General features: G+C 39.1%; 2 protein-coding genes and 1 pseudogene across 2 annotated transcripts; 1 reads left to right on the top strand and 2 right to left on the bottom strand.

Moving 5' to 3' along the window:
* Positions 1-149: 149 nt before the first annotated feature.
* LOC122644324 lies at positions 150-269 on the top strand (annotated as a pseudogene).
* A 509-nt stretch (positions 270-778) lies between these two features.
* Positions 779-3,002, bottom strand: LOC122642149 (zinc finger protein WIP2). The gene is made up of 2 exons (XM_043835569.1): positions 2,283-3,002; positions 779-1,252 (listed from the first exon to the last, which is right to left on the bottom strand). The coding sequence occupies exons 1-2, from the start codon at positions 2,892-2,894 to the stop codon at positions 815-817; spliced, it is 1,050 nt and encodes a 349-aa protein (XP_043691504.1). The 5' UTR covers positions 2,895-3,002; the 3' UTR covers positions 779-814.
* Positions 3,003-14,346: 11,344 nt separating this feature from the next.
* Positions 14,347-25,622, bottom strand: LOC122642150 (DNA replication complex GINS protein PSF1). The gene is made up of 7 exons (XM_043835570.1): positions 25,490-25,622; positions 25,151-25,303; positions 23,661-23,728; positions 16,044-16,157; positions 15,749-15,911; positions 15,036-15,185; positions 14,347-14,927 (listed from the first exon to the last, which is right to left on the bottom strand). The coding sequence occupies exons 2-7, from the start codon at positions 25,223-25,225 to the stop codon at positions 14,901-14,903; spliced, it is 597 nt and encodes a 198-aa protein (XP_043691505.1). The 5' UTR covers positions 25,226-25,303; positions 25,490-25,622; the 3' UTR covers positions 14,347-14,900.
* Positions 25,623-25,987: the final 365 nt, after the last annotated feature.

The following is a 25,987-nucleotide window of genomic DNA, read 5'->3' as shown; positions in this document are numbered from 1 at the left end:
GTCTTCTTTGTTATATATCCATGGAACCTATAGCCTACATACCCATTTCAGGATTTGTAGATTTCATGTATTCTAATCACTAGATGGGAGGGGGGGAAAAAAGAGATCATCCATACCCCATATATTAACAAATGCACTGGATCTCATCCAGGTGCGATTATACCAGCACTAATGCACCAGATTCCATCAGAACTCTGTAGTTAAGTGTATTTGGGCAAGAATAGTACTAAGATGGGTGACCTCTTGGAAGCTTAATACCATAGCTCTCCAGTTGAAGAGCCTCAAGTGAATGAATGATATGTGTGCACCTACATGCATTTAAGAGAGATGAGAAGTTCAGCCATTAAAGATTAAGCTTCTTTAATGGGTTTGTTGGTACGTGCAACTGAGCATCATCAGTTACTACATTAAATCAATGAAGGGAAAAAAAAAAAAAAAACTGAACTTCTGAACAGCTTAAGCTTCTATTCTTAAGGAATATTTAGATTATTCAATTCATCACAGTCCATATTACTAAAGATAGGAGACTCTAAAAGCAGAAAAAGAGAAAAAGGGAAACCATACACATGTAGTCAGGAACTGATAAAGCAAAATGGATTTACAGGAACTTGGTCTTAACATTGATGATGTATTTGCCTCTTTTGGGTTCTCTACAGGCTACACTAATAAGAAGAGATGGAGAAAGTGAAAAAGGAAAGATAAAAACCATACTCTGATACCACCACTTGTTTGAGACTTGAGTAGAACTCATCCTTAAAAATGGGGCATTAGACGGAGATTTCACCAAATTTAAGACCCAATTCATCTGTATCTATCACTGCAAGGATTCTTCGTCTTGCTCGATTTCGGAAGCGGGTTCATCTTCTTCTTCAAAACAATCAATTCCATAAGCTGCATGACCATGTCCAAAAGCTTTGATGTGGTCCTTGAGAGACCTTTTATGTTTGAAATCAGATCCACATATGCAATACCACAGCTTACCACAATTCTTCTCATGAGTTCTCCAATCACCTCTCACTGCAAAGGCCTTACCACATTTCCTACACATGAAGGGCTTTATTCCATGCTTTCTTTTGTAATGGGTTTGGAGAGTTCTAAAGTCCTTGAGAGGCTTTGCCCTTGGGTGATCTATGTTGTTCCTACACCCTGGTGCACAACAATAGCAAGGTAGTCTGAGCATTGCCGTTGGTTGGGTCCCCCTTAGAGACTCAGGCCCTTTCCTATACTGTGATCCATGCCCCCACATATGCATCTGTAAAAACAAGCATTTCCCACCCACCCCACATACACACAAACACAAGGAGAGAATATAATCAGCAAAGAAGAAGAAAAAAAAAAGGTAAAATAAAAGCAACAGCTGTAAATTATAAGAAAAGTAGAAGAATAAGTAATCCACAGAATCCAACTAGAACTTCTAAAACAATTTTAATCATTATTCTTTTTAGTTGGAATCCTAGGAACATATTATATAATTTGTTCTTTGTTAAGGCACTGATTGGTTTTGAAGATTGTGATCTCACTCTGAGATGCAACAGTATTTTTCTTCCTTTAAACTACAAAGGCAGAAAGACTGGAGAGTTTCTATTTGGTGTTTCTTAATTTCTACTTTTTCTTTCTGAAGTGAATTTTGAATGAATTCTTGCTATAAGTTAAGGGCTTAACCTCCGAATAAATTAGAATTTTTCAGGAAATTATGGGAAACAAAGAGGTTCTCCATCTTTCCTCCACCAAATTGATATTTGATAGAAAGCTTGTTTCTGTTCTTCCCTTCAGGTCCTCCCTCAATGATCAAATAGAAGGAAGAAAAACTCAAAACAAGGGAGTTGATGTTAAAGAATGTGTATTGTATGAACACAAACTTCAAATAAGTACTAAATCATAAGGAACATTGCCTGATCTGTTGTTCAATTTTTTTATTTTTTTATTTTTTTTTTGGGTAGAAATCTGTTGTTCAATCACTAAAAGAAAAACCCTGATCTGAGTCTCAGTTGGACCAGATAAATATATTCAAACTCCAAAACCCACAAGCCATGCAAATGGGAAAAGATCAAAAAAATATAAATACAAAAACTAGAAGAAAATAAATTTTTTTTAAAGGAGGAAGTACCCACATGAGTTATGACCAAGAAGACTCAAAGAGAGAGAGAGAGAGAAAGAGGAGCAAAAACAAAAAAAAAAACAAAAAAAAAAAAGGAATTGGGTTTTCACTTCTTTCTCAAAAAATTAAAAGGAAAGGAGAGCTAGGTTGTTGGGTGTTGGGTTCATGTGAGTAGTAAACATACCTGCATGTTGTTGTATCTGTTGAAGGTCTTGCAGCAAACAGGACATGAGAACTGAGTAGGACCAATTAGAATCTGAGAAGGGGTAGGGATCCAGTACTGCCCTTTGTTGAGTCTATTAGGTTGATACCCAGAAACAACACTAACTCCTTCCTTATCTGTATTCATCATCTCTGTAGATGAGGAAGAAACTCTAGAGATCAGATCAGCAGCAGTAGGGCTTGGGAGCCCTATATGTAGGGCAACAGTCACAGTTTCATCATCATCATCAGCAATACCATTAGAATAGAAACTGCCTTCTTTGGCTTTGTTTTGATCCTCTTCCATGGCACTACAGGAGGGTTCTTCTTCTTCATGTCTTGTTGGGCTTAGACTGAGAAGGGGAAGTGCTTCTCTGATAGGAGGAGAGCCAGGTGGGGATGACTGAGAGTGAATGAAGGAGTTGTTGTTGTTGTTGTTGTTGTTGAAATAATTGCAGGAATTGTATGCATAAGGAGGATGAGATGGGTTTGAAGAAGAGGATGAAGGGGAAGAAGAAGAAGAAGAAGAGAAATGGTGGAAAAAAGGATTGAAGTTGTACCATCCAGAGAAGAAATTGGAGTATGGGTCTGCCATGGTGAAAGATGAGAAGGGAGACAGTTTGGTTGGATGGGCAGGTTATTATAAACTCTAGAGAGAGAGAGAGGGAGAGGGGTATGAAGTACAGTATATTGTAAGAAAATCACCAAAGCCCAAAAAGCGTGAGAGAGAGAGAGAGAGAGAGAGAACCTAACCGAAAATACAGATCACTCAAAAGTGTAAAAAAAGGGTGGAGAGTATAAGAACCTAACAGAAAAATACAGATCACTCAAAAGTGTAAAAAGGGTGGAGAGTAAAAATAACTGGATTAATAAAAGGTTGGAGAGTAGAAGAAGGGGGAGAGAAGAAATAGCATGAGAAGGGGGGAAGAGAGAAAGAGGGAGAGGTGAGAGAATGAGATAATATTGGGACTAGTAAGAACAATGCTCCTTGTTGGGGATTGTGGTGGAAATAAAAAATTAATTGGGAAGAAGGGTTTTTTCCTTTCACCACATACCCAAGAAGAGAAATGGAGGAAAAAGAGGATATGAAATAGAGTAAAAAAAATTAAAGAAAAGAGGGCTTAAAAAAAAAAACGAGGAAAGACAGGATCAGAGATTAGGGTTGGAGGTTGTCTCCCAACCCATTCGAGATGGGTAAAGATTGTATAACACTGCAAGCCAAGCACAGCAAAGCAAAGCAAAACATGCAAAGAAGTACAATCCCACATTTTTGGTTCTTCCACTTTTTCCTCCCAATCTAGTCTTGCTCGGGATGCAGGTAGAGAGAGAGAGAGAGAGAGAGAGAAGTAGGAGGAGTAGGTTCACAGTCATACCATCCCGGCATTTGCTTCGGTGGAAGAGCTTTGGTCGGCTCGGCTGAGTACTGAGTTGATTCACTGTCTCAAACCCCACTCATCATCAGTGTCTTTTATACTCCTCCCCCCCCCCCCTCTTACCTGCCTGCCCATACATACTTACATGCAAAACATCCAGGTTACTGTTCTTGCCGTCATCCACCAACCCCTCTCTCTCTCTCTTTCTGCATCAACTCACCGGCTTGGGCTTGGCTTCGGTACCTCAATCCCATGCATTGCAAGTGGCAACCAAAAAGTGTTACTGACCACTAATATCATCTCTTAATTAATACTAACCATATTTTAAGGGCAACCATGGCTCTTTTGGTGATCCATGTTTCAGTCTCTTAAACATCTTTTGTTATAGATTCATGGTCTCTCTCATAGTTAACAAAAAATAAGAATGGCAAAAAAAATGGAAATGGACGATATGGGTTTTAAATGGTAAAAAAATTTAACAAGCGATCAAAAAATATAAAATGTTAAAAAACGGAAAATGAACTATACGGATTTTAAACGCTTATATTTTTAAATAAAAAAAAAACAAAAAAAGCGATACTATTCTCATATAAATTGAATGTGCTTCTAATGTTCAGAACATTTGTAACATCCAAAATTAATCTAGCTAAATTATATATATATATATTCAACCCATTGTAAGTTCCTAGACATGTCATCTAATAACATCAAATATCAATTCTCAATTCCTACACCATAATGTCTAAAGTTTTGTTGGGGGGCAATGCGGCTTAGCTTTAGAAACCCTTTTCAATATATGCATCAGTTTGTAATTCAATTTTGGGATCCGTGCATTAACCTTGAGTAGAAGGTGATATCATGAGAAATGTAGCCCTTCAAGTCATCTTTAAGTTGGTAAAAGAATCAGGTTGATTAGAGTTTAGGAGACAGAGATATATGATTAGTTAATTAAAGCCATTGTTCACCAAGTCCAAAGTTTTAAAAAATGTCAAAAAAAAAAAAAAATGTGTTTTAAACACATTTAAAACGGAAATGCTTGCCGTTTGCCGTCTTCTCTTCAAACATACGGTAAAACATGTTTAAAACAGTAAAAACGATAACACATTTAAAACAAAACACGTTTTGCTAACTAGGGTCTCTCTCTCTCTCTCTTTGAGTCTTGATCAAGGTCAACACTTTTCATTGCAAGATAGGGGTTAGGTTGGGTGCATAATGGGTTTTAGGTCATTGATGCAATAAGCATTTTGATTACTTAATCATCCCATTAAAATTCATAATTATCTGCAAATCAATATATAGTTTGTAAAGAGTACTCTGATTTATTTTATTAAGCATGGATATTTGATGTAACCTTGAAAGCCCATGTAATTCCCTAATTATCCCCTAGAAGTTCTTGACTAGCTATATTAATCAATAGTTTGTAAGTTATTAGGCATCTTGATTTGTGTTGAGGGTTTGATGTCTTGTATTCTGTCATTTTACATAAGTGGGCTGATTTTGAAGGGCCGTTAAGAGGCCCCAGGGGCCAAAAGTTGTATAGATATGTCAGTAAGTTACTTGTATAGGGTTTCACTATGGATTGTATTGAGAGTTCTTTCTCTGTAAATAATCTGAGAGAAGTGTGAGGACGAGCAGCTGTAACTCTGTTCTCTATTGATAGTGAAGCATCTCACCGTAGACGTAGACAATCTTATCAAATCACATAAATCATTGTCTGCATTGTGTGACTATTTGCGTTTTTCATTCTTTTCTACATCTTTTTAGGTTCTCAGTTTTTTCTACAATTTAGTCATAATCATCCGCTAAGGATTCATAGTTCTTTCTCCTTCCCTTTTATTGTGTTTTCCCTTTGGGGTACAGGAAAGATGCATTATACTTAATCAAACACTATTAAACTTTAATTGTGTTTATACCTAGAGAGATTCCTACCTGGTATGGCCTATAGAAACGTGGGGTTTGAAGTATACATCAGCCAAAAGAAGAAACCTTTTCTTTTCCTTTTTCTTTAAAAAAGAGATACATTTTTAAATAAAATTTCAAGTCATGGGGGTTGAAGGTGGGATCTAACATTTAAGTGGGAAAACAAAAGCCAAACACAAGCCAAGTAAGTGATTCTAAAGGAAGACTTAGCCGAGAAGCCAAGCAAAGAAAGCGATATGTAGCCAACATCTAACACAGCTGTTTGTTCTTTGGAACCTTTGGAGATGAGGAGGAGAGAACCAAATACGTAGCTGAGATTTATAAAGACAAGTACTAAGAACATATATACGTTCTAGGGAATATCTTTACTGCAACACTGGCAAACATGGCTACCTAACCCTTATCACTCTCTTTGCATTGGAACCTAATTGTGCCAAGCCTTACCATCTAAACCCCCCTCCCCGGCAAACCCGGTTCGGGTTTGGTGCCCACCCATGGGGCAGCTGATTGGATTAGTTGGGTTGGCCACTTAGGCCTTTCCCCTTTGGGTCTCTTCCCTCTCTCTGTGTTTTAGGAGGTGGGGACTGATTATATATAGACAATTAAGTCACTCCAAAACCTAATTTCATTCTTGCACCATTAATCTTGTTCACCAAATTACTAGTGTGTTCTCTGTGAGATTCTATCTATTCTCAAGAATTTGCGGTGTGGAGTTCTCTGTGGAAAAGTCTCTCGAGATATCTAAAGATTGAAGAAGATCGTTCAAATTCGTAAAACTTGTAATCAAAACCTTACAAGATCCTTTTACTGCATTCACCTTCGTTTCAGGTAACACCCTAACGGGTGGGGCATTGATATAAAAGTTAAGGTATGAGATGGGTTTATGGCATTATTGGCAAAAAGAATATATTTAAGAGGTGAAAGCTTCTGGAGACATTGTAAATGATTTGTATTTCTGTGGAAAACCACAAGGGAGAGTGTATCATCAATTTAGGCTTTATTGCCATAGCTTGGCTTACCTTTATATATATATACTGGATATCAGTGTTTACAGTTCATACATTAAATAGAAGGACAGGGACTGAAGAGCACTGTGACACCTACATTTAACTTGTACACACAACTATTCAATCTGAGAACACCCCTCAGATACATCTTCTTGCTTGTAGCTAATTATAGCAATATTAACTCCTTCAATTAGAACCAATTCATTAGTGTCTAATTTAATCCATCCAGGATATAAGGATTCCAACAAATTCAAGCACTGGGTGAATTGTGGAGAGCTTCCTTTGAAAACTAGAGAGAGAGAGAGAGAGAGAGAGAGGCCTAATTGAAGTTTGGAAATATGAAGCAATTGCTGCACATTAAAAGTAGATGGAAGATTGTTGAATCTGGTGCAATGGGTATGGATCACTTTTCCCTTAAAACCATTTTTTGAATTTGTATTTCCTTAACTCCTAAATGTCCCAAATTTCTAGGGAGAGAAGTAGATCTAGGGAAATGACAGCCAATATTTGGGTCCATGCTCAAGGACAATACCCATTTAGAAAGGTTTCTCATGTACGTTCTGTTTAAGTCCCATCACTCTAAGTAGACAAAAAAAAGGAACAGGAAGTATAGGCTCATATACTGTTCATGTGAAGTGGATCATCTGGTAATCTAGTAAAGCTTCATGACTTCTTATAAATTGAAGAAGACTTAGATGATCCAACAAGTTTAGGTGACTGAATTTTAATTAAATTTTGGGTCACAAATTCATATTCAATTCTGCATTGATTTTGGATCAAGTAGGAATTGAAGCTTCTTTAAGGTTATGTGTGGATCCTCAAGAGTTTATTGAAATTGTAAGGAGTTGATGTAGAGGATATTTCTGAAGAATTTTTGGATCGGCTGGACTGGTAGAAGTTCAACCGATCGATCAGGTCGAAAGTACTAATTTGCCAGTGCAACTTTTGACTTGGATGGAATAACGAAAGCCATAGTACCTTTTTGGAAACGTTAACCAATGCTCTCTTTCGAGGTCAAATTCAAATGTTTAAGGGGGTGTACTGGGTGGCCTCTTAAGTTTTGTGCACGATTTAAGAATTTTAGGCTCCTATTTTATTTTTCTATATCAGTCTGTTTCCTATTTTATTTAGGTTTTCTTTTTTTTTTGTAATCCGACCTTATATTAGGGTCATTTTTTACGAATTAAAATTTTCTCTTTCTATTGTAATCTGACCTTCTTATATTAGAGTCCTTTTGAACAAATTAAAATCCTCTTGAAATTTTGAATCAAATCAGTTAGTTTGTTCTTTGGAATTAGGATTTTCGTTATCTTGAGGATTCAAGAGCTATGAGCACTTAAACGAGATCTAGCCCCCATACTTCTTATTGAATTTCCCATTACTTAAAAATTATACAATTCTCATTCCTTAATTAGTTCTAGTTTGTCTCCTCTTCCCCAAAGGAATTTTGTAAGAGATGCATTGGAGAAATCAAACATAGGACATTAATGGTTTGGAATTGGGGGATTGTGCTTTAATTAGATCTCTTGACTTCTAACTACATTGGTAATCCAGTATATCAATTCCTCAGAGAAAACCAACACTACATAAAGAACTTCATTTAGAGAACCAATTCTTAGTTTTGTTCAAACCATAATTACTTTTTTCCTGTAAACTATGTTGACCCACTAGCAGGTAAAAGATTGATGACAAGAACCCCTCAAAAAACCCATATGTAAACAATTTTTTACTTAGCTCAAAGCTCCACTTGTAGAATGAAATTCTTGGGAGAATTCATTTTAGAAATTCCATATCTAATATATAGGTCCTCTTTTGGAATGAAAATTCTTGGGAGAATTCATTTTAGAAATTCTCATATGCCACAGTTTCAATACAAGGAGAACATGGCTTAGGGGACAATTAATGCATCTATTCTTACAGGGTTATCTTACCAACACATGAAACACATTATGCCATGTCAATTAATAAATAAATAAATAAGAAGAAAAAACAATTCCAAGAAATCAAAACAGCCACACCCAAATAAGCTCTTTTTTTTCTCTTGACCAGAATTCATTCTTCTATCCTTTTATATTTCCAAGACAGCACGAGTGTGTATGTGTGAGAGAGAGAGAGAGAGAGAGAGAGAGAGAGAGACTGAGCCCCCTCTCTCAGTCTCCGTGTCCATGTCTTGTTTTGAGATTTCCAAACATCTTTGTCTCCCTAATTACGAAATCCCATAAAGACTAATTCACTAATTTTTTTAATCTCTTAATTAATTAATGGGCTTCGATAGTCAATTCAAGCCTTCAACTCTTCAAGTGTGTTGGAATGCTCGTTTTCACATGTTCATGGGGTGGAAATGTAGCATGGGTTTACTCTATCCAGTATCCATTGCTTTCCCTTGATATTGGAATGATCCAGTACTGCACTCTATGTACGTAGCTAAATTGTGTGTATATTCCAATCGGACAGCAGTTAGTACCCACTTGGTTGATCTGGACCAAATGAACCCATCCAGGTTCTAGATCACATAAAATTAAGGGTAGTAAGGGAAAAGAACACCCCCCCCCCACCCTGCGTGGAAAAGGAAACGGTTTTTACTGAATTGTATTGGGTTCTATTCCTAGACACTGTGCAAGACCATTGGATTGGAATCGTTGACAAAGATTGATAAAAGCAAATGATCGGACGTGCTGCCAGTGTACGTAGGAAGGAATCTCTCACGCAAAGCCAATGGGAGTATGGGAGAAGATGTTGCATGGTTTGTATATAGGGACCCACTGCCAACGTGGCCATCATTTTCCCAATTATTAAGAAAAATTCTTCTTGACACCTCCTGAGGTGTCAAATTACTTTTTACCTCTTGTGATCTTACCTTTTTGCCCTCTGATCCACTATAACAGTCTTTAGTAAGTGTGATAATTTTGTAATTTTCACTTTATCCCCTTCCTTGCAAACCATGCAACAACTCAGGAAAGAATTTGCTTATGCATGAAGAAGTTAGCAAGATGGAGAGAGTGGGAGCTCTACTTTGGATATTTCCAGAAAATGGTGTTAGGTTTAGAGACGATGGAAAGAGCGGTTATGGAGAAGACACAACTTGAAAGAGGGATTGGAGAGGAGAAAGGGGAGTTGGAAAGGAGAAGCAGAGACGGTTTGGAGAGGGAGTTAGGAAGAATTGCCTAGCATACTTGGTAGTGTGTGGAGCATTAAAGCCCATCCGTCCAGGACGACTCTTGGTTCACATCTTCCCTACTCTCATAGAATAGGATAGATTAGGACAGATCCAAAAAAAAGTTAGATATTAAATCTCTTTTTTTTTTCAAATAAATAAAATTTTATTTTATCTGTAATTGAAAGGACCGAGTTTTCCTTTAGCACAGTCAAAGGAGAATCCCTAAACCAAGGCCTTCGAATGGCGTTGAGAGGATATTGCATAATAGTAGAGACAATTTTGATCGTTCATAAATTGGGGGAAGACATTATTGACCTTTGATGGGTGTAGTTTTTCTTTTTCCCTAATTGTAATGTGTTGTTTACTATTCCTCTTAATGTTGAATTTCTGGCTTCGTTAGCAATAATATAAGCAGACAACACTTGTGACATGTTCATCTTTTTAGTGTATATAGATTCAAAGACTTCAAAAAGATTGACCGCAAAAACAACACATTCACATCAAACCACATTTCAATTTTGCCACCAAATTTATCTACACTGATGGAGCAGGACAAGGGATACTTTAGTTTTGGATCTTTTTTCCTAGAATAGTTGGTTCTCTCGGAAACTCCCCCCGACTACTAGCTTGGCTAAGTTGGTTTTCTATTATCGATCGCATTAGATGTGAATAACCCAATGTGAAAACTTAGAGGACTTAAATGTGTTATTTATGTAATAACTAATTTTTAAGGGTGAGTTATATTCGAATCCCAATTTTCAAAAAAAAATACAAGTGGAAGACGATCTACATGTGGGACTCTGCAATTATGATACATGTAGTTAGGGAGATTTAAGTATGAGAGTGGGAAGATGAAATGAAATGATTGGCACTTACTGTTCATCTAATGATATGACATCAGCCAAAATCTTCCAAAGCTTTTGTCTCAGGTTTTGTCATTTCTTTTTTTTCTTTTTTTGCCATATAAGCAAATGGTCGCACACCAACCCTTTAAAAGGTTTTACATCAGGTTCAAAGCCCTTAATTGGTTCACGACAGCTCAGCTCAGAGCCTCAGGCCAGGCCTTTGGTAGCTCATTTGTACTTGCTTCTTCATATCTAAGTGATGAATGACACTCCCCCCCCCCCCCCCAAAGAATAATAGAGAGAAGGAAATGAAGGGTTCAGTATGATAAAAGCTGAGAAATCCAAGTTGATTTCAAATAGAAAAAAAAGGGAAAGTAGCTTCTAAGTTGACTGAAGAATGTAAAGATAATAACAACACATGAAAGATCTTTCTATTTCTTTTTTAGTATATTGTTATCCGTAGTGATGTTACCATTTCAATGTTGTGAAGTGGTGTTAATTCTCTTTTCAGTACTCTGTAACCATTAAAGAGAGGGTCTGGACATGGACGAACAATCACCATCCATTAAAGAGTTTTGTAAAGAACATGACATTGAGACCACTGAGCTATCAGCTTAAATGTCATGCCCAACTCATCTCTTAACTCTCACCTAGTTCCCTGAGCATGCATGTATGGCAGCTTCTACTACCACACGTGTCTCCCCATCAGCCTTCCCTAACTCAGGTCATGCATGTATGGCAGCTTCTATTGCCACACGTGTTAGGGTTTATGGTTTAAGCACAAGATTGCTTAAAGCAATACACCCTACATATCAAGTTTGGAATAATACAGGTTGCTGCCTCCAACTAGTATTTATAAGAAAAACTAAGATTTTTAGGTTAGATGGGTTCTATCCAGTGGGGTCCACCACAACCTGGATCCGTATTCTAGTAGACTTATATTAAAACATATAAAAGGGTTATATAATATACTCAACAACACATCTACCCATCAACTCAGATTATATGTGTGCCTGTGTGTGTTAGAGCAAGAGAGACAAAGAGGTTGTAGTACTGGAGGTATTACATAGACAACCTAGCTCTCACAAGAGAGACTCTTGGATCAAGAGAACTAGAATTAACTCTACCACTCATTTGATGTGATTTTAACAGATTTCCTAGACCAAAATCGATGCTCAGACGACCATGACTACCTGATCTACTCGGTTCATATTTTGCCACATGGCAGGAAACCATATTAGAAACTAATCTATTCTTCAATCTTCCCACTTCAATACCTACTTAAACCCATTGGGGAAAGTTTTCCTTCACCCTGAGATCTTATCATTACCTCCCCTTATTGTTGAAGATCCAAAATACCCTTTCTGTATTCCATCCAACCATCAGAACCAACTCGTCTTTCTTCGTAGTGGATTGTTGAAGATCCAAAATACCCTTTTTGTATTCCATCCAACCATCAGAACCAACTCGTCTTTCTTCGTAGTGGAGGAAAACTCAGTCCAATCCCATTTCTCCGCTCTTGGCCTCTCAGCCTCTCACCAAACTAAGTAATAACGGTCACAGCCATTCCATATAAAATGGAAAATAATCCTCTCCAATTCCATAAAATTGTGCAGTGCAGCAGTGCTAGGTGGAGATGTAAAATCCATATAAATATAAGGAAAAAGTTTTCTGAGCCGCCAAAGGAGGGTACTAGGGTTGTAATAGGTCAGGTTGGGCCGGATTTTTTAAATCCTAGCCTAACCCTGAGTCCCCTTAGCTGGGCCCAGGGTCAGGCTCAGCCCAACCCATACTCAGGACTTGAAAATCCAACCCTAACCTGCCCTCAAGGTCAGGCCGAGCCAACCCTGATTGGCCCTAACCATGGGGAGGGGAGGGGAGGGGAGGGGAGGAGAGGGGAGTGGGGATGCAAGAGCTAGGCAGGCCGGGGAGAAGAAGAAGACAGGGTCGGGCTAGGCCAGATCGAGCTCAGCCCAATAGCTCATCTTTATGAGATAAACTATAGTTAAAATTTCAGATTCAGGACAGGAGACATTTCAACATTTCATTATGAATGGATGATATACAAGTATTATACACTAATTTAATGTGTCCATGGACTTCTCAGCTTCAGGTTCATAGCCTCATACCAATGATCTACTACTGTTTTATCTGAAGAAGTTTTTTTTTTTTTAAACTAGGGGCTGTAATAGCAGTAGCAGTCACTATCTAACAGAAGAAAACAGATGTGCTCCATCAACTTACTAATGGGACTAATGAATTGTGTTTTATTGAAAGAGTTCTCTTCAAAAATTAAAAAATAAAGCTAGGTTGATGGGGACAAAAGGCATCCTAGTGAAAGAGACGGCAGAGCATGCCCATACTTCTAGAGCCACTGGAACTTTGGGACAAAGCCCCTCAAGCACTAATGAAGATGTATCAGTCATGACTGGTGGAGGCTCCACCAATACAGAAGCATAAAACCGACGTCAAAGAAGATCCAAAATAGAAGATGAAGGAAATATGGATCTATCCAAAGATCTGAAAAGAGGTAGTGAAGAAAACAAAAACAAATTATCATGCACCAAATTTCAGCTGTAATCACATGATGGAGAATAGAGACAAGTTAATCCACAAATCTCGTACTGTGGTATTTGAATTCATGAAACTAACCAAAGCCATCACCCTCTTATCCTGATTGGAAAGAAATGGCCATTGTTCAATGGTGCTTAATGGATGCTGATGAAAAGCAGAATAATTCAATACAAAGTTTATAAAAAAAAAAACAAAAAAATCTGCCCTACCCGTTCTATACAGTAAGCAACAAACTAAGCTTGCTTTATCAAGAAAGCTGGGCAGGGTCAAGTTGAGATTTCTAAAGGGCCAGGAAGGAATCTGCACCGGACTGGAACTGGGTTCATAATTGAAGAACTCAACTAGGAAATAAGATGAGTGAACTAGGTCTTTTTTGGGGCAAAAAGAAAACCAGATTGGGCCAGACAATGGATCAATCCAGACACAATTAGAAGTCCAACACCACTCCCTGGCAGATTTGGATTGGCCAATCCAAACCCCACAAAACTCTGAATGAGTTTCAATGGGTTCCCCAGATCTTCAATAATATCAAGAACCCAGGCCCAGTCAGATCTCAAATAACTTCAGGCCCATGGCCAACCTGTTTGAAGGTACGCCCATCCATAAATCAACCTTTAGATAAAAGTTGTGTCCAGTTCCTCCCCATATATATATATGTATATATATATATATCAGGCATTCAATAATTCAAAACTTCAGAAGTAACATGATTTTGACAACAATTAATAAACCTGATCATCACACCAGAAGATATAGGACTGATGGGAACTGATGGAGATTTTTCAATCTAGACCTTTAAAACACTAGGATTATAACAGTAAAACTGCCACAAAACCTGTAAGAAAATCAAGAGGTTCGGAGAGGAAAGCACAAAAGTTAAAGAGATCATCAAATATAATATGGAGGCTGCAAGTTGCAGCTGATTCCACAACCTTTTTCTCCTTATTAGGCTACTATTTGGTATGATACACTAACGGACAAACCTGTCTGCGAACTTCTGGTATCCTGCACTAGAGCTGGTGCACACCCCATTAATGGAGGGCATAATTCTCCTCACTGAATTATCAGTCTTACATCATCCACATCATCATAATTTTCAAAGAATTTTAATCCTAGTTTTGATGGGTTTGATCCCAAAACACACCAAAAGTATTATTCTTGGAGAAGCTTATGCCAGACACCCTTTAACTTTAAGCTTAAAATGAGAGGACAAGTTAGCAATATTGTACCTACCCTTCATTAGGGAATAATAGCTTTAATTGAACAACAAAACATGAATGGGTTGCAAAGAAGCCAAAAATGGAATTTTCTGGTATGGAAGAAAATGGTAGGACATCATCCATTCTTCTCTCCAAGCTTTGTTTTGCTCAAAAATGTGCTTTTCTAGCATGTGATAAAAGTCTAAATTAATCTAAACCCGCACAAATGTTCAACCAACCTCTGTACAGACAACAGACTACAATTAGAGCTTAAGTGAGTTGTCAATCAACATGGATAACCATCAGCTAAGTCCTAATCAAGTCAGATTTAACTCTATGATGGCTAGCTCCAAAGTTTTGCTGGCATTTACCCCTTGTGTTATTAAAAGTTTGCCAGTTTCCTGGTTTCACGTGGGTACCTTCGTAAGACAACTGCTGTAGCACATTGTTTTTCCTCCCGTTATACATAATGGGTGTTGTTGTATGGACTCCTCAAATGTCACCCTAAGATCCGAAACATGTTCTTTCACCCTGAGAGCTCCTCCATCAAGCCCTTTTGATCATGAGAAAGTAGTAATTTAAAAAACAAAGAGTACTGTTAGAAAGGATGCTAAAACTAATGCAATGAGAAGCTCTATCACACGGTAATCAATTAGCTTACCTGTGAGATGTACTGCTCAGCATCTACTCCCTTAAGCAAGTGTATAGAGTGGCGAACAAAATTGTGTGACTGATCATCGAGCACCACCTCATCACCAATATCATCAAGCACCCTGACCCGAATGTAGGGATCCTTGGGCGGCACCATATCCTGGCAAAAACAAGTTAGAATTTCTAGTTGGGATAAGGAAGTGGTCATACGTGCTTGCCGATGTCCATACACAACATTGGATGGATGGATAGAAATTTGGATGAGCAGAGTCGTAGAGAGAGTCAATCACCTTGATGACAGTCTCATCCATTACTTCCATCCTTTCTACAGGAATATTTCTGTCCTAAAAACTGAGTTATCCTTCAGCTACTTGCTTCCTCTTCACTTACCAAATCATGTCATTGCTTCAGCAATTATGACCAATATTGCCACTACAATAAGGATTTAATACAATATTTTAATAGCTAGCCACTAAAATATCTTACGGTGTTATTGATCTGCAAATTGCCAAATCAACCTCAGTGTCCAATGCGTCCACTATTTGGGCATAGAAGCATGGAATTATTAATTGTTGAAGAGACAATGATCCCCGTAACAGAATCTTGATACTTTTCATTCACAGCTCCTAGTTTCTGTCCTAGGATGGCTTGGATACAAGGATAATTTTTCCCTAGTTTCCTTCTTGGTGTGTTAGAGAGAGAGAGAGAGAGAGAGATAGATACCACAGTCAAATCCAGATCCAGTTCTGACATGTATGCCTCTAGAGAAGCAGAGTGATTCTTGAAATACTCTTTCTCAGACTGGTTCAGCTTTCCTTGAATTTCTTGGGGGAGTACTGGCCCCACCTTCCACCTCAAGCTCTGAATAACTTCAGCTCGGTTATAGCTGTGTGGTTTAAGAAAAGATAGTTGGAATGTCCAGCAAGAAATTTAAAAATGAAGATCTCAAGCATAACAAGCTACCCAGAAACTGTTTCCCTTAAATAAGTAAACAGCTCTTCAGATGTAAGAAACTTACACATAAGCCATGAGGCAACGTTTATTGCGCATTAAAGACAGATGGTGGATGACTGCACCAAAGTGGTCAGCATTTCTAGTCGTTTGCATGTCCAACCCCTCTTCCTGGATTTTCCTGTGTGATACCACTAGTGAATGAAAGAACAGACTGGAATGGCAGTAGCAAAGGATACAGAAGCTATGCTTTTAAAAATAAAACAAAAAATCAAAAAACAAAAAAAAAGAGCAGCAGAATTAGGTTTTTCATTACAGTTGGGCCTCTGAAGTTCATTGTTAGCAACAAAAAATGCCTTTTTTTGGGTCCCCTCCAAGGTGTTGAGGATTGATGTCTTTGTATTCTATGGTTTGGGTTTTTCATTACATGGGGGTAATTTCGAAGACTATCTTTATGTTTTCTCTTGAAATTGGTAGGTTAAGAGGGAAATTTTTGTAAACAGAGAGGCAAAAGGAAGAGAGCTTGTCACCCTATTCTCCATTGCTAGTGAAGCTGCTCTTATCTCACCATGGACATGGCACCTTGCCAAACTACATATATCCTTGATGTGGTTGCTTGATCGTTCTTCTTTTTTTACTTCGTGTTTTCTGCATCGTGGATAGGTTTCATTTTGTACAAGGTTTCCCATACATGTTAAGGCGACAAAACTAGGATTTTCAAACTTTACAAGTAACAATAACAACCAAGGATATAGTATCTTTAAATCATTTGCATATACAGTAGGACCTCTACAGTTTACATAACTAAATAAATAAACATAGGGACCATACCACGTTGGATATTTTAAGTTGAAGCCATATCATTGGCCTATCCAGATCAAATACCTAAGAAATAATACTCCAGCAAAGAGTGTTATGGTGGGTCTATGAAGGACAATGAATTTCAAGTGTATCATATTTTATATATGAGCATAACTGCATAACCAAAAGCTAGATGTATGATTTATACCTAACGTAACAAGAAACAAGAAACAGCTATACTATTTTTTTTATGTGTTTTATAGTTACAATTTTTTTTTAAAACAAATGAGCATGCAATTGGCCATAGAAGGGCTCATGAACTTCCACCATAATGGTTTTTGCCCCTACAGTCAACTGTCTCGAATCTGCCCTCTAATATTGGTATTCCTATGTGGCAGAGAAATTACAAGCTCAACTTTTGGACTCAGAGAATTTGAACCTGGCAATTGGCTTTTCACAAATATTATTGTTGAAATAGGTTACTTATCCCCTATCCGATTGGGGTAAGCAGTTCTAATTCTATTAGGACTGCTTCCTAACCGATTGGGGAAGTACCCCTAGTTAGATTAGGATGTTTCCTCTTTATTCCCTTTTATTTTTCTCTTTTATTTTTCTCCTTTTTTATTGTTTATCTCCCTCAACCGAATCCTAGTTTGGTATTCCTAGTTGTACTAGGAATCCCTAATATGATTAGGACTGAGGTTGATTCCTATTTGTACTTGGATCCTTATCATTCTACTTAATATAAATACAAGGCCTGTGTGATCTAAGGATCTACAGAGTCTTACCCTAATTCAATTATCTTTACATGGTATCAGAGCTAATCTCACGATATTTCAGTTTTTTCTTTTTTTTTCTCTCTTTCTCTCTCGGTCTCTCCTTTCTCTTCTCCCTTGTTCTCTATTGTCACATAGGGCAGCACTGATGAGGTGATCTTTCGATCCAGTTGCGCCCCCCATTACCTCATGGATGCTACTACATAATTCTGCTCGATAGGAACCAGCACTTCCAGCTTGTGCAAATTGGAGCTTCAGTTCTTTGAGGATTGCTTCTACTTCTAATACAAGGCATCATCTCCTTTTTTTTGAAGACCAGAAACTGCAGCAGGAATATCTTATTATTGCTTCATGTTCCTATCTCAGATCTGATCATAGTTTCAAGACCTCCTTGAGATCGATATTTACCAAATCAGGGTTTTTTCCAAACCCTGACAATTGTCGATCTAGGAGTTTGAGCTCACTACTGTATCTGATTTTTTGAAGGCTTCTTCTCCACCTATTTGGACCCACTCGACAGCAATTTGGGCTCCCACAGTTCAGTTTTATTGAAGAGGACCTCCTTGAGATCGATATTAGCAAAATTAGGGTTTTTTAAAACCCTACCTCTATCGGATTTAGAGCTACTGCAGTTTTTTTTGGAATCTGATTTCAGGAAGATTTTTCTCCCATTCTTAAGGGCTCCTTATCCTCAGTTCAAGTCCATTCACTGCAGGTTTTTTTCAGCCCCTTGGATCCTTCATCGATTTCATCAAATTCAGGGTTTTTTCAAAACCCTGACCATATCGATATAGGGTTCTTATTGGCTGCTGGTTCTCATATTTTGGATATCACTTGAAGATATTTTTTGGCATCTCTGCTGCCGGTATGGGTGACTCTACCAACTCTACAGCTACCTCGGATCATGATAGCAACCACAAGACAACTTATCACAGTTTTTCACCTAACCCTATCAAACTGGATGGCTCTAATTACCTTCTATGGTCCAGATCAGCCTCCTTTGCCATTGCTGGCCGTGGTCTCACAGACCATATTGATGGCACTAGTGTGAAGCCCAGTGATAAAGGCCCTGCTCAGACTAATTGGCTTGCCAATAATGGTGTTCTCATGTCATACCTCATAGGCTCTATGACTTCAGAACTACAGCATAATTTTCTTCTTCTGAATACTGCCGACCAGATTTGGGCTGCTTGCAAGGAAACCTACGGGCAGCTTGGTAATGATGCCCAAGTTTATGAACTTCGACAAAAGGTACTTCACACTACTCAGGGAGACCTTTCTGTTTCGAAATACTATGCTACTCTCCGCAGCCTGTGGCAACAGTTGGACCACTTCTCTGATTTTCACCCTACTACAGTTGATGACATTGCTTCCTATAAAAAGCATGTGGACAAGATTAGGGTCTATGACTTCTTGGCTGGCTTAAATGTGGAATATGATCAGATTCGTGTTCAAGTGTTGGGCCATAAACCTTTTCCCACACTTGAACAATCTTATGCCCTGGTGTCCTCTGAGGAAAACCATAGGGCTGCCATGTTGCACCCTCCTACTACAGATAGATCAGCTCTCAGGGCTGCTGCCCCAGCCTCTTATGCACCTAGTGGCACTGCTTCTCTTGGTGATTCTACTACAGGGAATGTTGTTTGTGAGCACTGTCACAAACCCTATCACACCAAAGAGAGGTGCTGGAAACTTCATGGGAAACCGGCAGATTTTGAAGCTAAGCGGGCTGCCAAGACAAAGATAAAGACAAAGCCCAAGGCACATCAGACTGCGACTATTACTGCAACCCCTGCTACTGAAACTGGTCTATCCCAGGATGATATACAGGCACTCCTACGTATGCTCAGGTCTTCTGCTGCCACTGCCTCTACTACATCAGCGACTGCCAATTCTTCGGCTCCTTTAGGTCCACACTTTGCCCGGTCAGGTATTCCTTTTGGAGGTCATTGTGCTTCTGTGGCTTCCCATCCTTGGATCATAGATTCTGGAGCCACAGATCATATGACTGGTTCCTCTAGTCCTGCTTAATGAGATATTCTCCCACTTCGGGAAAGATAAGGTCAAAGTGGTGATGGTTCCCTTTCCTCCATATCTGGAACAGGAATCATACAATGTACTTCTTCTCTTCCCTTGACTTCTGTTTTGCACATACCTAATTTTACTACTAACCTCCTTTCCATTAGTAGTATTACTCGTGATCTTAAGTGTAAAGTCACTTTTTTTCCTTCTCATTGTGTATTTCAAGATCTTGACTCTGGGAAGACGATTGGATTGGGTAAAGTGCATGGTGGCCTGTATCTGCTTGATAACGGTCGCTTCTCTCCACTACCATCTCCGCTGCATCAGAACTCCTTGGTCTCTTCTGAACTCTACCAGTGGCACTCTCGGTTAGGTCACCCCCCTTTAGGCATTTTAGCTCATTTGGTCACCCTACGTACTAAGGATGACTTTTTTTGTGAGGCATGTGTTCTGGCCAAACAGACACGTTCAAATTATCCTATTTCAAATAAAAGAAGTTCTACTTGTTTTAATTTGGTACACTCTGATGTTTGGGGCCCTAGTCGTAAACCATCTATTTCTGGTCATCGTTGGTTTGTGTCTTTCATTGATTGCCATTCTAGGAACACTTGGGTTTATCTTTTGCACACTAAAAATCAGGTTTTCTCCTGTTTTCAACATTTTCATAAAATGATACAAACCCAATTCCAGGCTACTCTCCAAATATTGAGAAGTGATAATGGAACTGAGTATACTGAGTCCCAATTTCAGAAGTATTTGGCTGACCATGGCATTATTCACCAGACTAGCTGTGTTGATACCCCTGCCCAGAATGGCGTGGCAGAAAGAAAAAATCGTCACCTCCTGGAAATGTCCAGGGCTTTGATGTTTGCGAGGAATGTTCCCTCTCAATATTGGGGGGATGCAATCCTCACTGCTGCCTATCTTATCAATAGGTTACCTTCTCGGGTTCTTGGTTCCTGTACTCCCTCTGATATTTTATTGGGCCATTCCTCCTTTATTGTGCCTCCCAAAGTCTTTAGGTGTGTGTGCTATGCTAGAAATACTAGCTCCCATGGCAAACTTGAGCCTAGGGGGCTCCGTTGTATTTTCTTGGGTTATTCTCCGACCCAGAAAGGTTATAAGTGTTACCATGCCCCTTCCCGTCGTGCCTTGGTTAGTATGGATGTGGTTTTTCATGAGACGCTTTCTTATTATTCTTCACCACCTCTTCAAGGGGAGAGTACAAGTGAAGATGCGCCTTTTGAGATTCCTCCACTGGAGGTTCCTCTAGCTGCTGCCCAACCTCCCACAGCTGCTGCCCAGCCTCCCACGGCTACTGCCCAACCTCCCAACCTCCCACAGCTGCTGCCCAGCTTCCTTTGACTGCAGCCCAGCCTCCCACGGCTGCTGCCCAACCTCCCAACCTCCCACAGCTGCTGCCCAGCTTCCTTTGACTGCAGCCCAGCCTCCCACGGCTGCTGCCCAACCTCCCACAGCTGCTGCCCAGCTTCCTTTGACTGCTGCCCAGCCTCCCACGGCTGTTGCCCAATCACCTTTGGACATTGCCCCACCTTCTCTGACTGTTCCTCCCTCACCTATTGGGAATCCTTTACAGGGGGAGACCATAGAAAATAGTGATGTTAATGTTCCTATTCAGGGGGAGCTGATTCCAGTGCAGAGAACTATTGGTGAATTTCAGAAGAGAATTGACAACTCCAACATACTCACCTACACAAGGGGCAGAACCAACAGAGGGCAGATGCAATCCACTTTAGCACCAATACCCATTCAATTGCCGGCTCCAGATCCAGATCCTCCATCTCTTGATAATCCCTCCTCCTCCGACCTACCTATTGCTCATCGCAAAGGTACTAGGACTTGTACTTTACATCCTATATCTCGGGTTGTCTCTTAGAGTTCTCTTTCTCCTTCTTTTCGTGCCTTTGTATCTTCTCTCTCTTCTGTTTCGATTCTTAAAAATTGGCAGGAAGCTTCTACAGATGGAAAGTGGAAGGCAGCGATGTTGGAAGAAATGGGAGCACTGAATAAAAATAATACATGGGAACTTGTGAATCTTCCTCCAGGGAAAAAACCAGTTGGATGTAAATGGGTCTTTGTGGTTAAACAGAAGGCTGATGGTTCTGTGGATCGATATAAGGCACGTCTGGTTGCAAAGGGGTTCACTCAGACTTATGGAGTTGATTATCAGGAGACCTTTGCACCCGTGGCAAAGCTCAACACCGTCAGGGTGCTATTATCCTGTGCTGCAAATCTTGGGTGGGATCTTCAGCAGTTAGATGTCAAAAATGCCTTCCTCCATGGAGAGCTTGAGGAGGAGGTATACATGGACATTCCACCAGGATTCTCTAATGACAGGACTAAGGGCAGGGTTTGTAGATTGAAGCGTGCCCTTTATGGTTTAAAGCAGTCACCTAGGGCTTGGTTTGGCAGATTTCATAAGGCTATGATCTCAGCAGGTTACAAGCAAAGCAATGCTGATCACACGTTATTCATCAGACGACTTGGTAACAAGGTTACTCTTCTCATAGTCTATGTGGAAGATATTGTGGTCACTGGTAATGATGATGCTGCAATCAGGGATTTGAAAATTCTTCTTGGCCGTGAATTTGAGGTCAAAGATCTTGGTTCCCTAAAATATTTTCTAGGGATAGAAGTTGCTCGATCTTCAAAGGGCATCTTTCTTTCCCAAAGGAAATATGTCCTTGATCTATTGACTGAGACAAGGCTGCTTGGTTATCATCCTTCAGATACTCATATGGAAACTACTACAAAACCTAGGGAGAAAGAGGGTGAACCTCTTGACAAGGGTGCTTATCAGCGGTTAGTGGGCAAACTAATCTACCTTTCTCACACACGTCCTGACATTGCAGTTGCTGTAAGTTTGGTGAGTCAGTTCATGAATGATCCCTATTCCTCTCATCTGGATGCGGTCCGTCGTATTTTGAGGTATTTGAAGTCGGCTCCAGGAAAGGGAATTCTTCTATCTACCAATGGTCACTTGAAGATTGAAGCCTATACTGATGCCGATTGGGCTGGTTCCCCTGACAGGAAATCTATCTCTGGCTACTGTTCCTTTGTGGGTGGGAACCTTGTCACATGGCGTAGCAAAAAGCAGAATGTTGTGGCAAGGTCTAGTGCTGAATCCGAGTTCCGTGCGATGGCACAAGGCATTTGTGAACTTCTGTGGCTTAGAGGATTATTGCAGGATATCGGTGTTGCTGTCCATCTTCCTATGATGCTTTATTGTGACAATAAAGCAGCCATTAGCATTGCTCATAACCCTGTCCAGCATGATCGTACTAAACACGTGGAGGTTGACCGACATTTCATCAAGGAGAAGCTTGAAGCTGGCCTCATTTGTGTTCCCTTTGTGAAGTCTACTGATCAACTAGCTGATGTGTTCACTAAGGCACTGAGTAGCAAGCTGTTTCATCCTATATTAGTCAAGTTGGGCATGCATGATATATATGCTCCAACTTGAGGGGGAGTGTTGAAATAGGTTACTTATCCCCTATCCGATTGGGGTATCTATTAGGACTGCTTCCTAACCGATTGGGGAAGTACCCCTAGTTAGATTAGGATGTTTCCTCTTTATTCCCTTTTATTTTTCTCTTTTATTTTTCTCCTTTTTTATTGTTTATCTCCCTCAACCGAATCCTAGTTTGGTATTCCTAGTTGTACTAGGAATCCCTAGTATGATTACGACTGAGGTTGATTCCTATTTGTACTTGGATCCTTATCATTCTACTTAATATAAATACAAGGCCTGTGTGATCTAAGGATCTACAGAGTCTTACCCTAATTCAATTATCTCTACAATTATAAATGAATGAACAAATTGAAAATAGAATGAAATAGCAAATGAAAAACTCATATGTTTATGTTAAGATGGTGTGTTTCCTGATGAAAGAATTAGCACTTAAGATCAGAAAATCTAGTACACAAAACCTTCCAAACCAAAATTAACACCCTGAGGGTTTCCTTGGCTTCAATACACAAAAATCACACATGCACACACACACAAACCCACATTCATACACAAATGAGAGAGAGAGAGAGAGAGAGAGAACAAAGACGGCTACCTCATCAATGACTGAAGCTCAAGGTGGTGCATATTACATTCTTTAAGTACTTCACCAAACATATCAGTCTACATTATCAGAGAAACAAATGGACAGTCAGGAATAGTTTGAAGCTCAACGTGTTATAGATTACTTTCTTTTCTAACTTAATCAAACATATCAGTGTACAAGATTATGGAAACAAATGGTAAGTTTGATTTACCTTAATATTGGAAAACTGGAAAAGTATGAAATTTGGTATCGGACAAGCACAATAAAATTTCAATTGGCAAGGTTTTAGGAGAACGCAGGAGGGGAGGGCATCTTAACAACAAATATAATTGCATGAAAATGAAACGAATTGCAAGATGCACACCTCTTCTACATTCAACATTTGCTATCATCATTCAAAGAAAAAGCATTTCAACAAGGTTCTTAGGATCGATTCCTGTCACATGGGTGTGTGAGTGTGTATAGTGTGTCCCCCCCCCCTCCCCTCTGGTGTGCGTGAGTAAAGTCCCCTTAGACAGTTCCTTAGTTAGGTAGCAAAAAATTTCAACTGCACAGTAAAACTACTTTCCTCGATAAATGGTGAAATACATCAAGGATACCTGATATGTATAAGGAAGGGGGAAGGATCAAGTAATGTGCTTCTATGATTGGAGGGAGTAACTTCTTTGGGAGATCTCATGGGATCACCTGGACACATTTCTAAACAGCTACAGCTAATTTAAGCTGACATGATATTAGAATTAATATCATTCACTGAAAGATGAGGACATGTAGCATTATAAAACAGTGTCATGGAACATGAAACTTAGAAACAAACTACATCACCAGGGGAAAAACGAAGTTTGTTTCTGGCAACATCAGAAAGGTGTACAATGAGCAATATAAATAGAGAAAACAGGTCTTAAATGTGTATCGAGAAGTCCAGTACCATATGTACTTGAAAGATGAGATCAAGAACCTGTCAAATAATGGCTTGCTACTTTCCAGGTAGATATGGGCTCAGGAGATGGCTATACAGCATTTATCCAACAAATATTCAAACACAACCCATGAAAAAAATGTTGGAACAAAGCCTAAGGAGAGAATATTTTGCATTCACTTCCACAAAAGACAAGATAAAGAGTGCAGATTAGGCTATGTTGGCATCATCGATTCATCATTCGGAAGACGTAATTGAACTACTTGTGTAATTGATACCCACTATGGTCTTCCAGAACAATGTGAAGGTTAACAGCATTTAGAAACCAGAAGGTCATGTTTTCCTTATTTATAGCATGCCCTGCTACTCTTCGTTACAAAAACTGCACCACCTATTGTACAATTCTTTCACTTCTCTATGTGTTACTGGTTATATGCATCATAGTCGTTTTCCTCTATGTGTCTGCCCATGTCAGAATCACTCGAAGGCAAATTTTTTAGCACTTTGGTGCTGATTCAAATGGGAGATTTCTCTATGAATAAGTAGAAAAATAAAAAAAAAATTTAGAAGGCATACTTACATTGAAACCCGTGAATTGCCCTGTTCCGTTGCTGGAGAGTTCCTTCAATAGTTGAGATGCCTTTCTTCCGTACATCTTTGCCTCAAAATCTTAACCCTCGCTTTCGAGCTCAGTCTTTCAACATCCACAGTCAATCACCAGAACAATTTTCCACTAGACATAAACAAACCAGGCTCAATAATACGATCAACAAAGAATTCCAGGAAGATCTTCAAGTAAAATCAGCAGCGATAGGATGATCTACAGAACGAATCGCAGCGAAAAACACCAAAATCAAGCAAACATCAACAAACTCTTAATTTATTAAAACCATCGGAGAGATCGAGAGAGAGGAAATACCTCCCATGCATTAACAGAATGACGGAAGTAATGATCTGATATCATGAGATTTGCGAACTGAAGGAAGAAAACTGCAATTATTAATAGTTACTTTGCACCTTCAGGCATCAGGCACCAGGTTTTGGCGCGTTTCTTGAAATTCTAATTGGGTTAAATTTCTCATTTTTTCTCTAAAAAATATAAAAGCCACTTGGGCGGTGTTTGTTAATAACTTGTGGATCCAGGACACATTTTGAAGCAATATGTAAAAAATCAGATTTCAAAAAAATATATTCTAATCCTAAATCTATTCTAAGAATGCATACCAAATACAATCTTGGTATTGGCATATCCCCAATTACCCTCCTTTTGGCAATCTTTTTATCATTTTTTTTTGAAAAAAGAAGGCTGCCAGTGTGCAGATTCAAAGGATGAAGCCTTCTGTTAGCAAAAACGTGTTCCTCTTAAACGTATTCCCCTTTTTAATTTTCTTAAACACGTTTTGTCATATGTTTCCCA

The sequence above is a fragment of the Telopea speciosissima genome, chromosome 10 (genome assembly GCF_018873765.1).
Source record: "Telopea speciosissima isolate NSW1024214 ecotype Mountain lineage chromosome 10, Tspe_v1, whole genome shotgun sequence".
Lineage (NCBI taxonomy): Eukaryota > Viridiplantae > Streptophyta > Magnoliopsida > Proteales > Proteaceae > Telopea > Telopea speciosissima.
This window is presented reverse-complemented; position numbering and strand designations above follow the sequence as displayed.

Excerpts from the sequence above, each read along its gene's own strand:
- LOC122642150 (XM_043835570.1), bottom strand. The coding sequence starts at position 25,225 with ATGTACGGAAGAAAGGCATCTCAACTATTGAAGGAACTCTCCAGCAAC. Across the intron at positions 23,729-25,150 it reads GGCAATTCACGGGTTTCAAT|ACTGATATGTTTGGTGAAGT; the intron begins GTAAGTATGCCT and ends CTGATAATGTAG. Across the intron at positions 16,158-23,660 it reads GAGCTTCAGTCATTGATGAG|GAAAATCCAGGAAGAGGGGT; the intron begins GTAGCCGTCTTT and ends GGTATCACACAG.
- LOC122642149 (XM_043835569.1), bottom strand. The coding sequence starts at position 2,894 with ATGGCAGACCCATACTCCAATTTCTTCTCTGGATGGTACAACTTCAAT. Across the intron at positions 1,253-2,282 it reads ACAGATACAACAACATGCAG|ATGCATATGTGGGGGCATGG; the intron begins GTATGTTTACTA and ends TTGTTTTTACAG.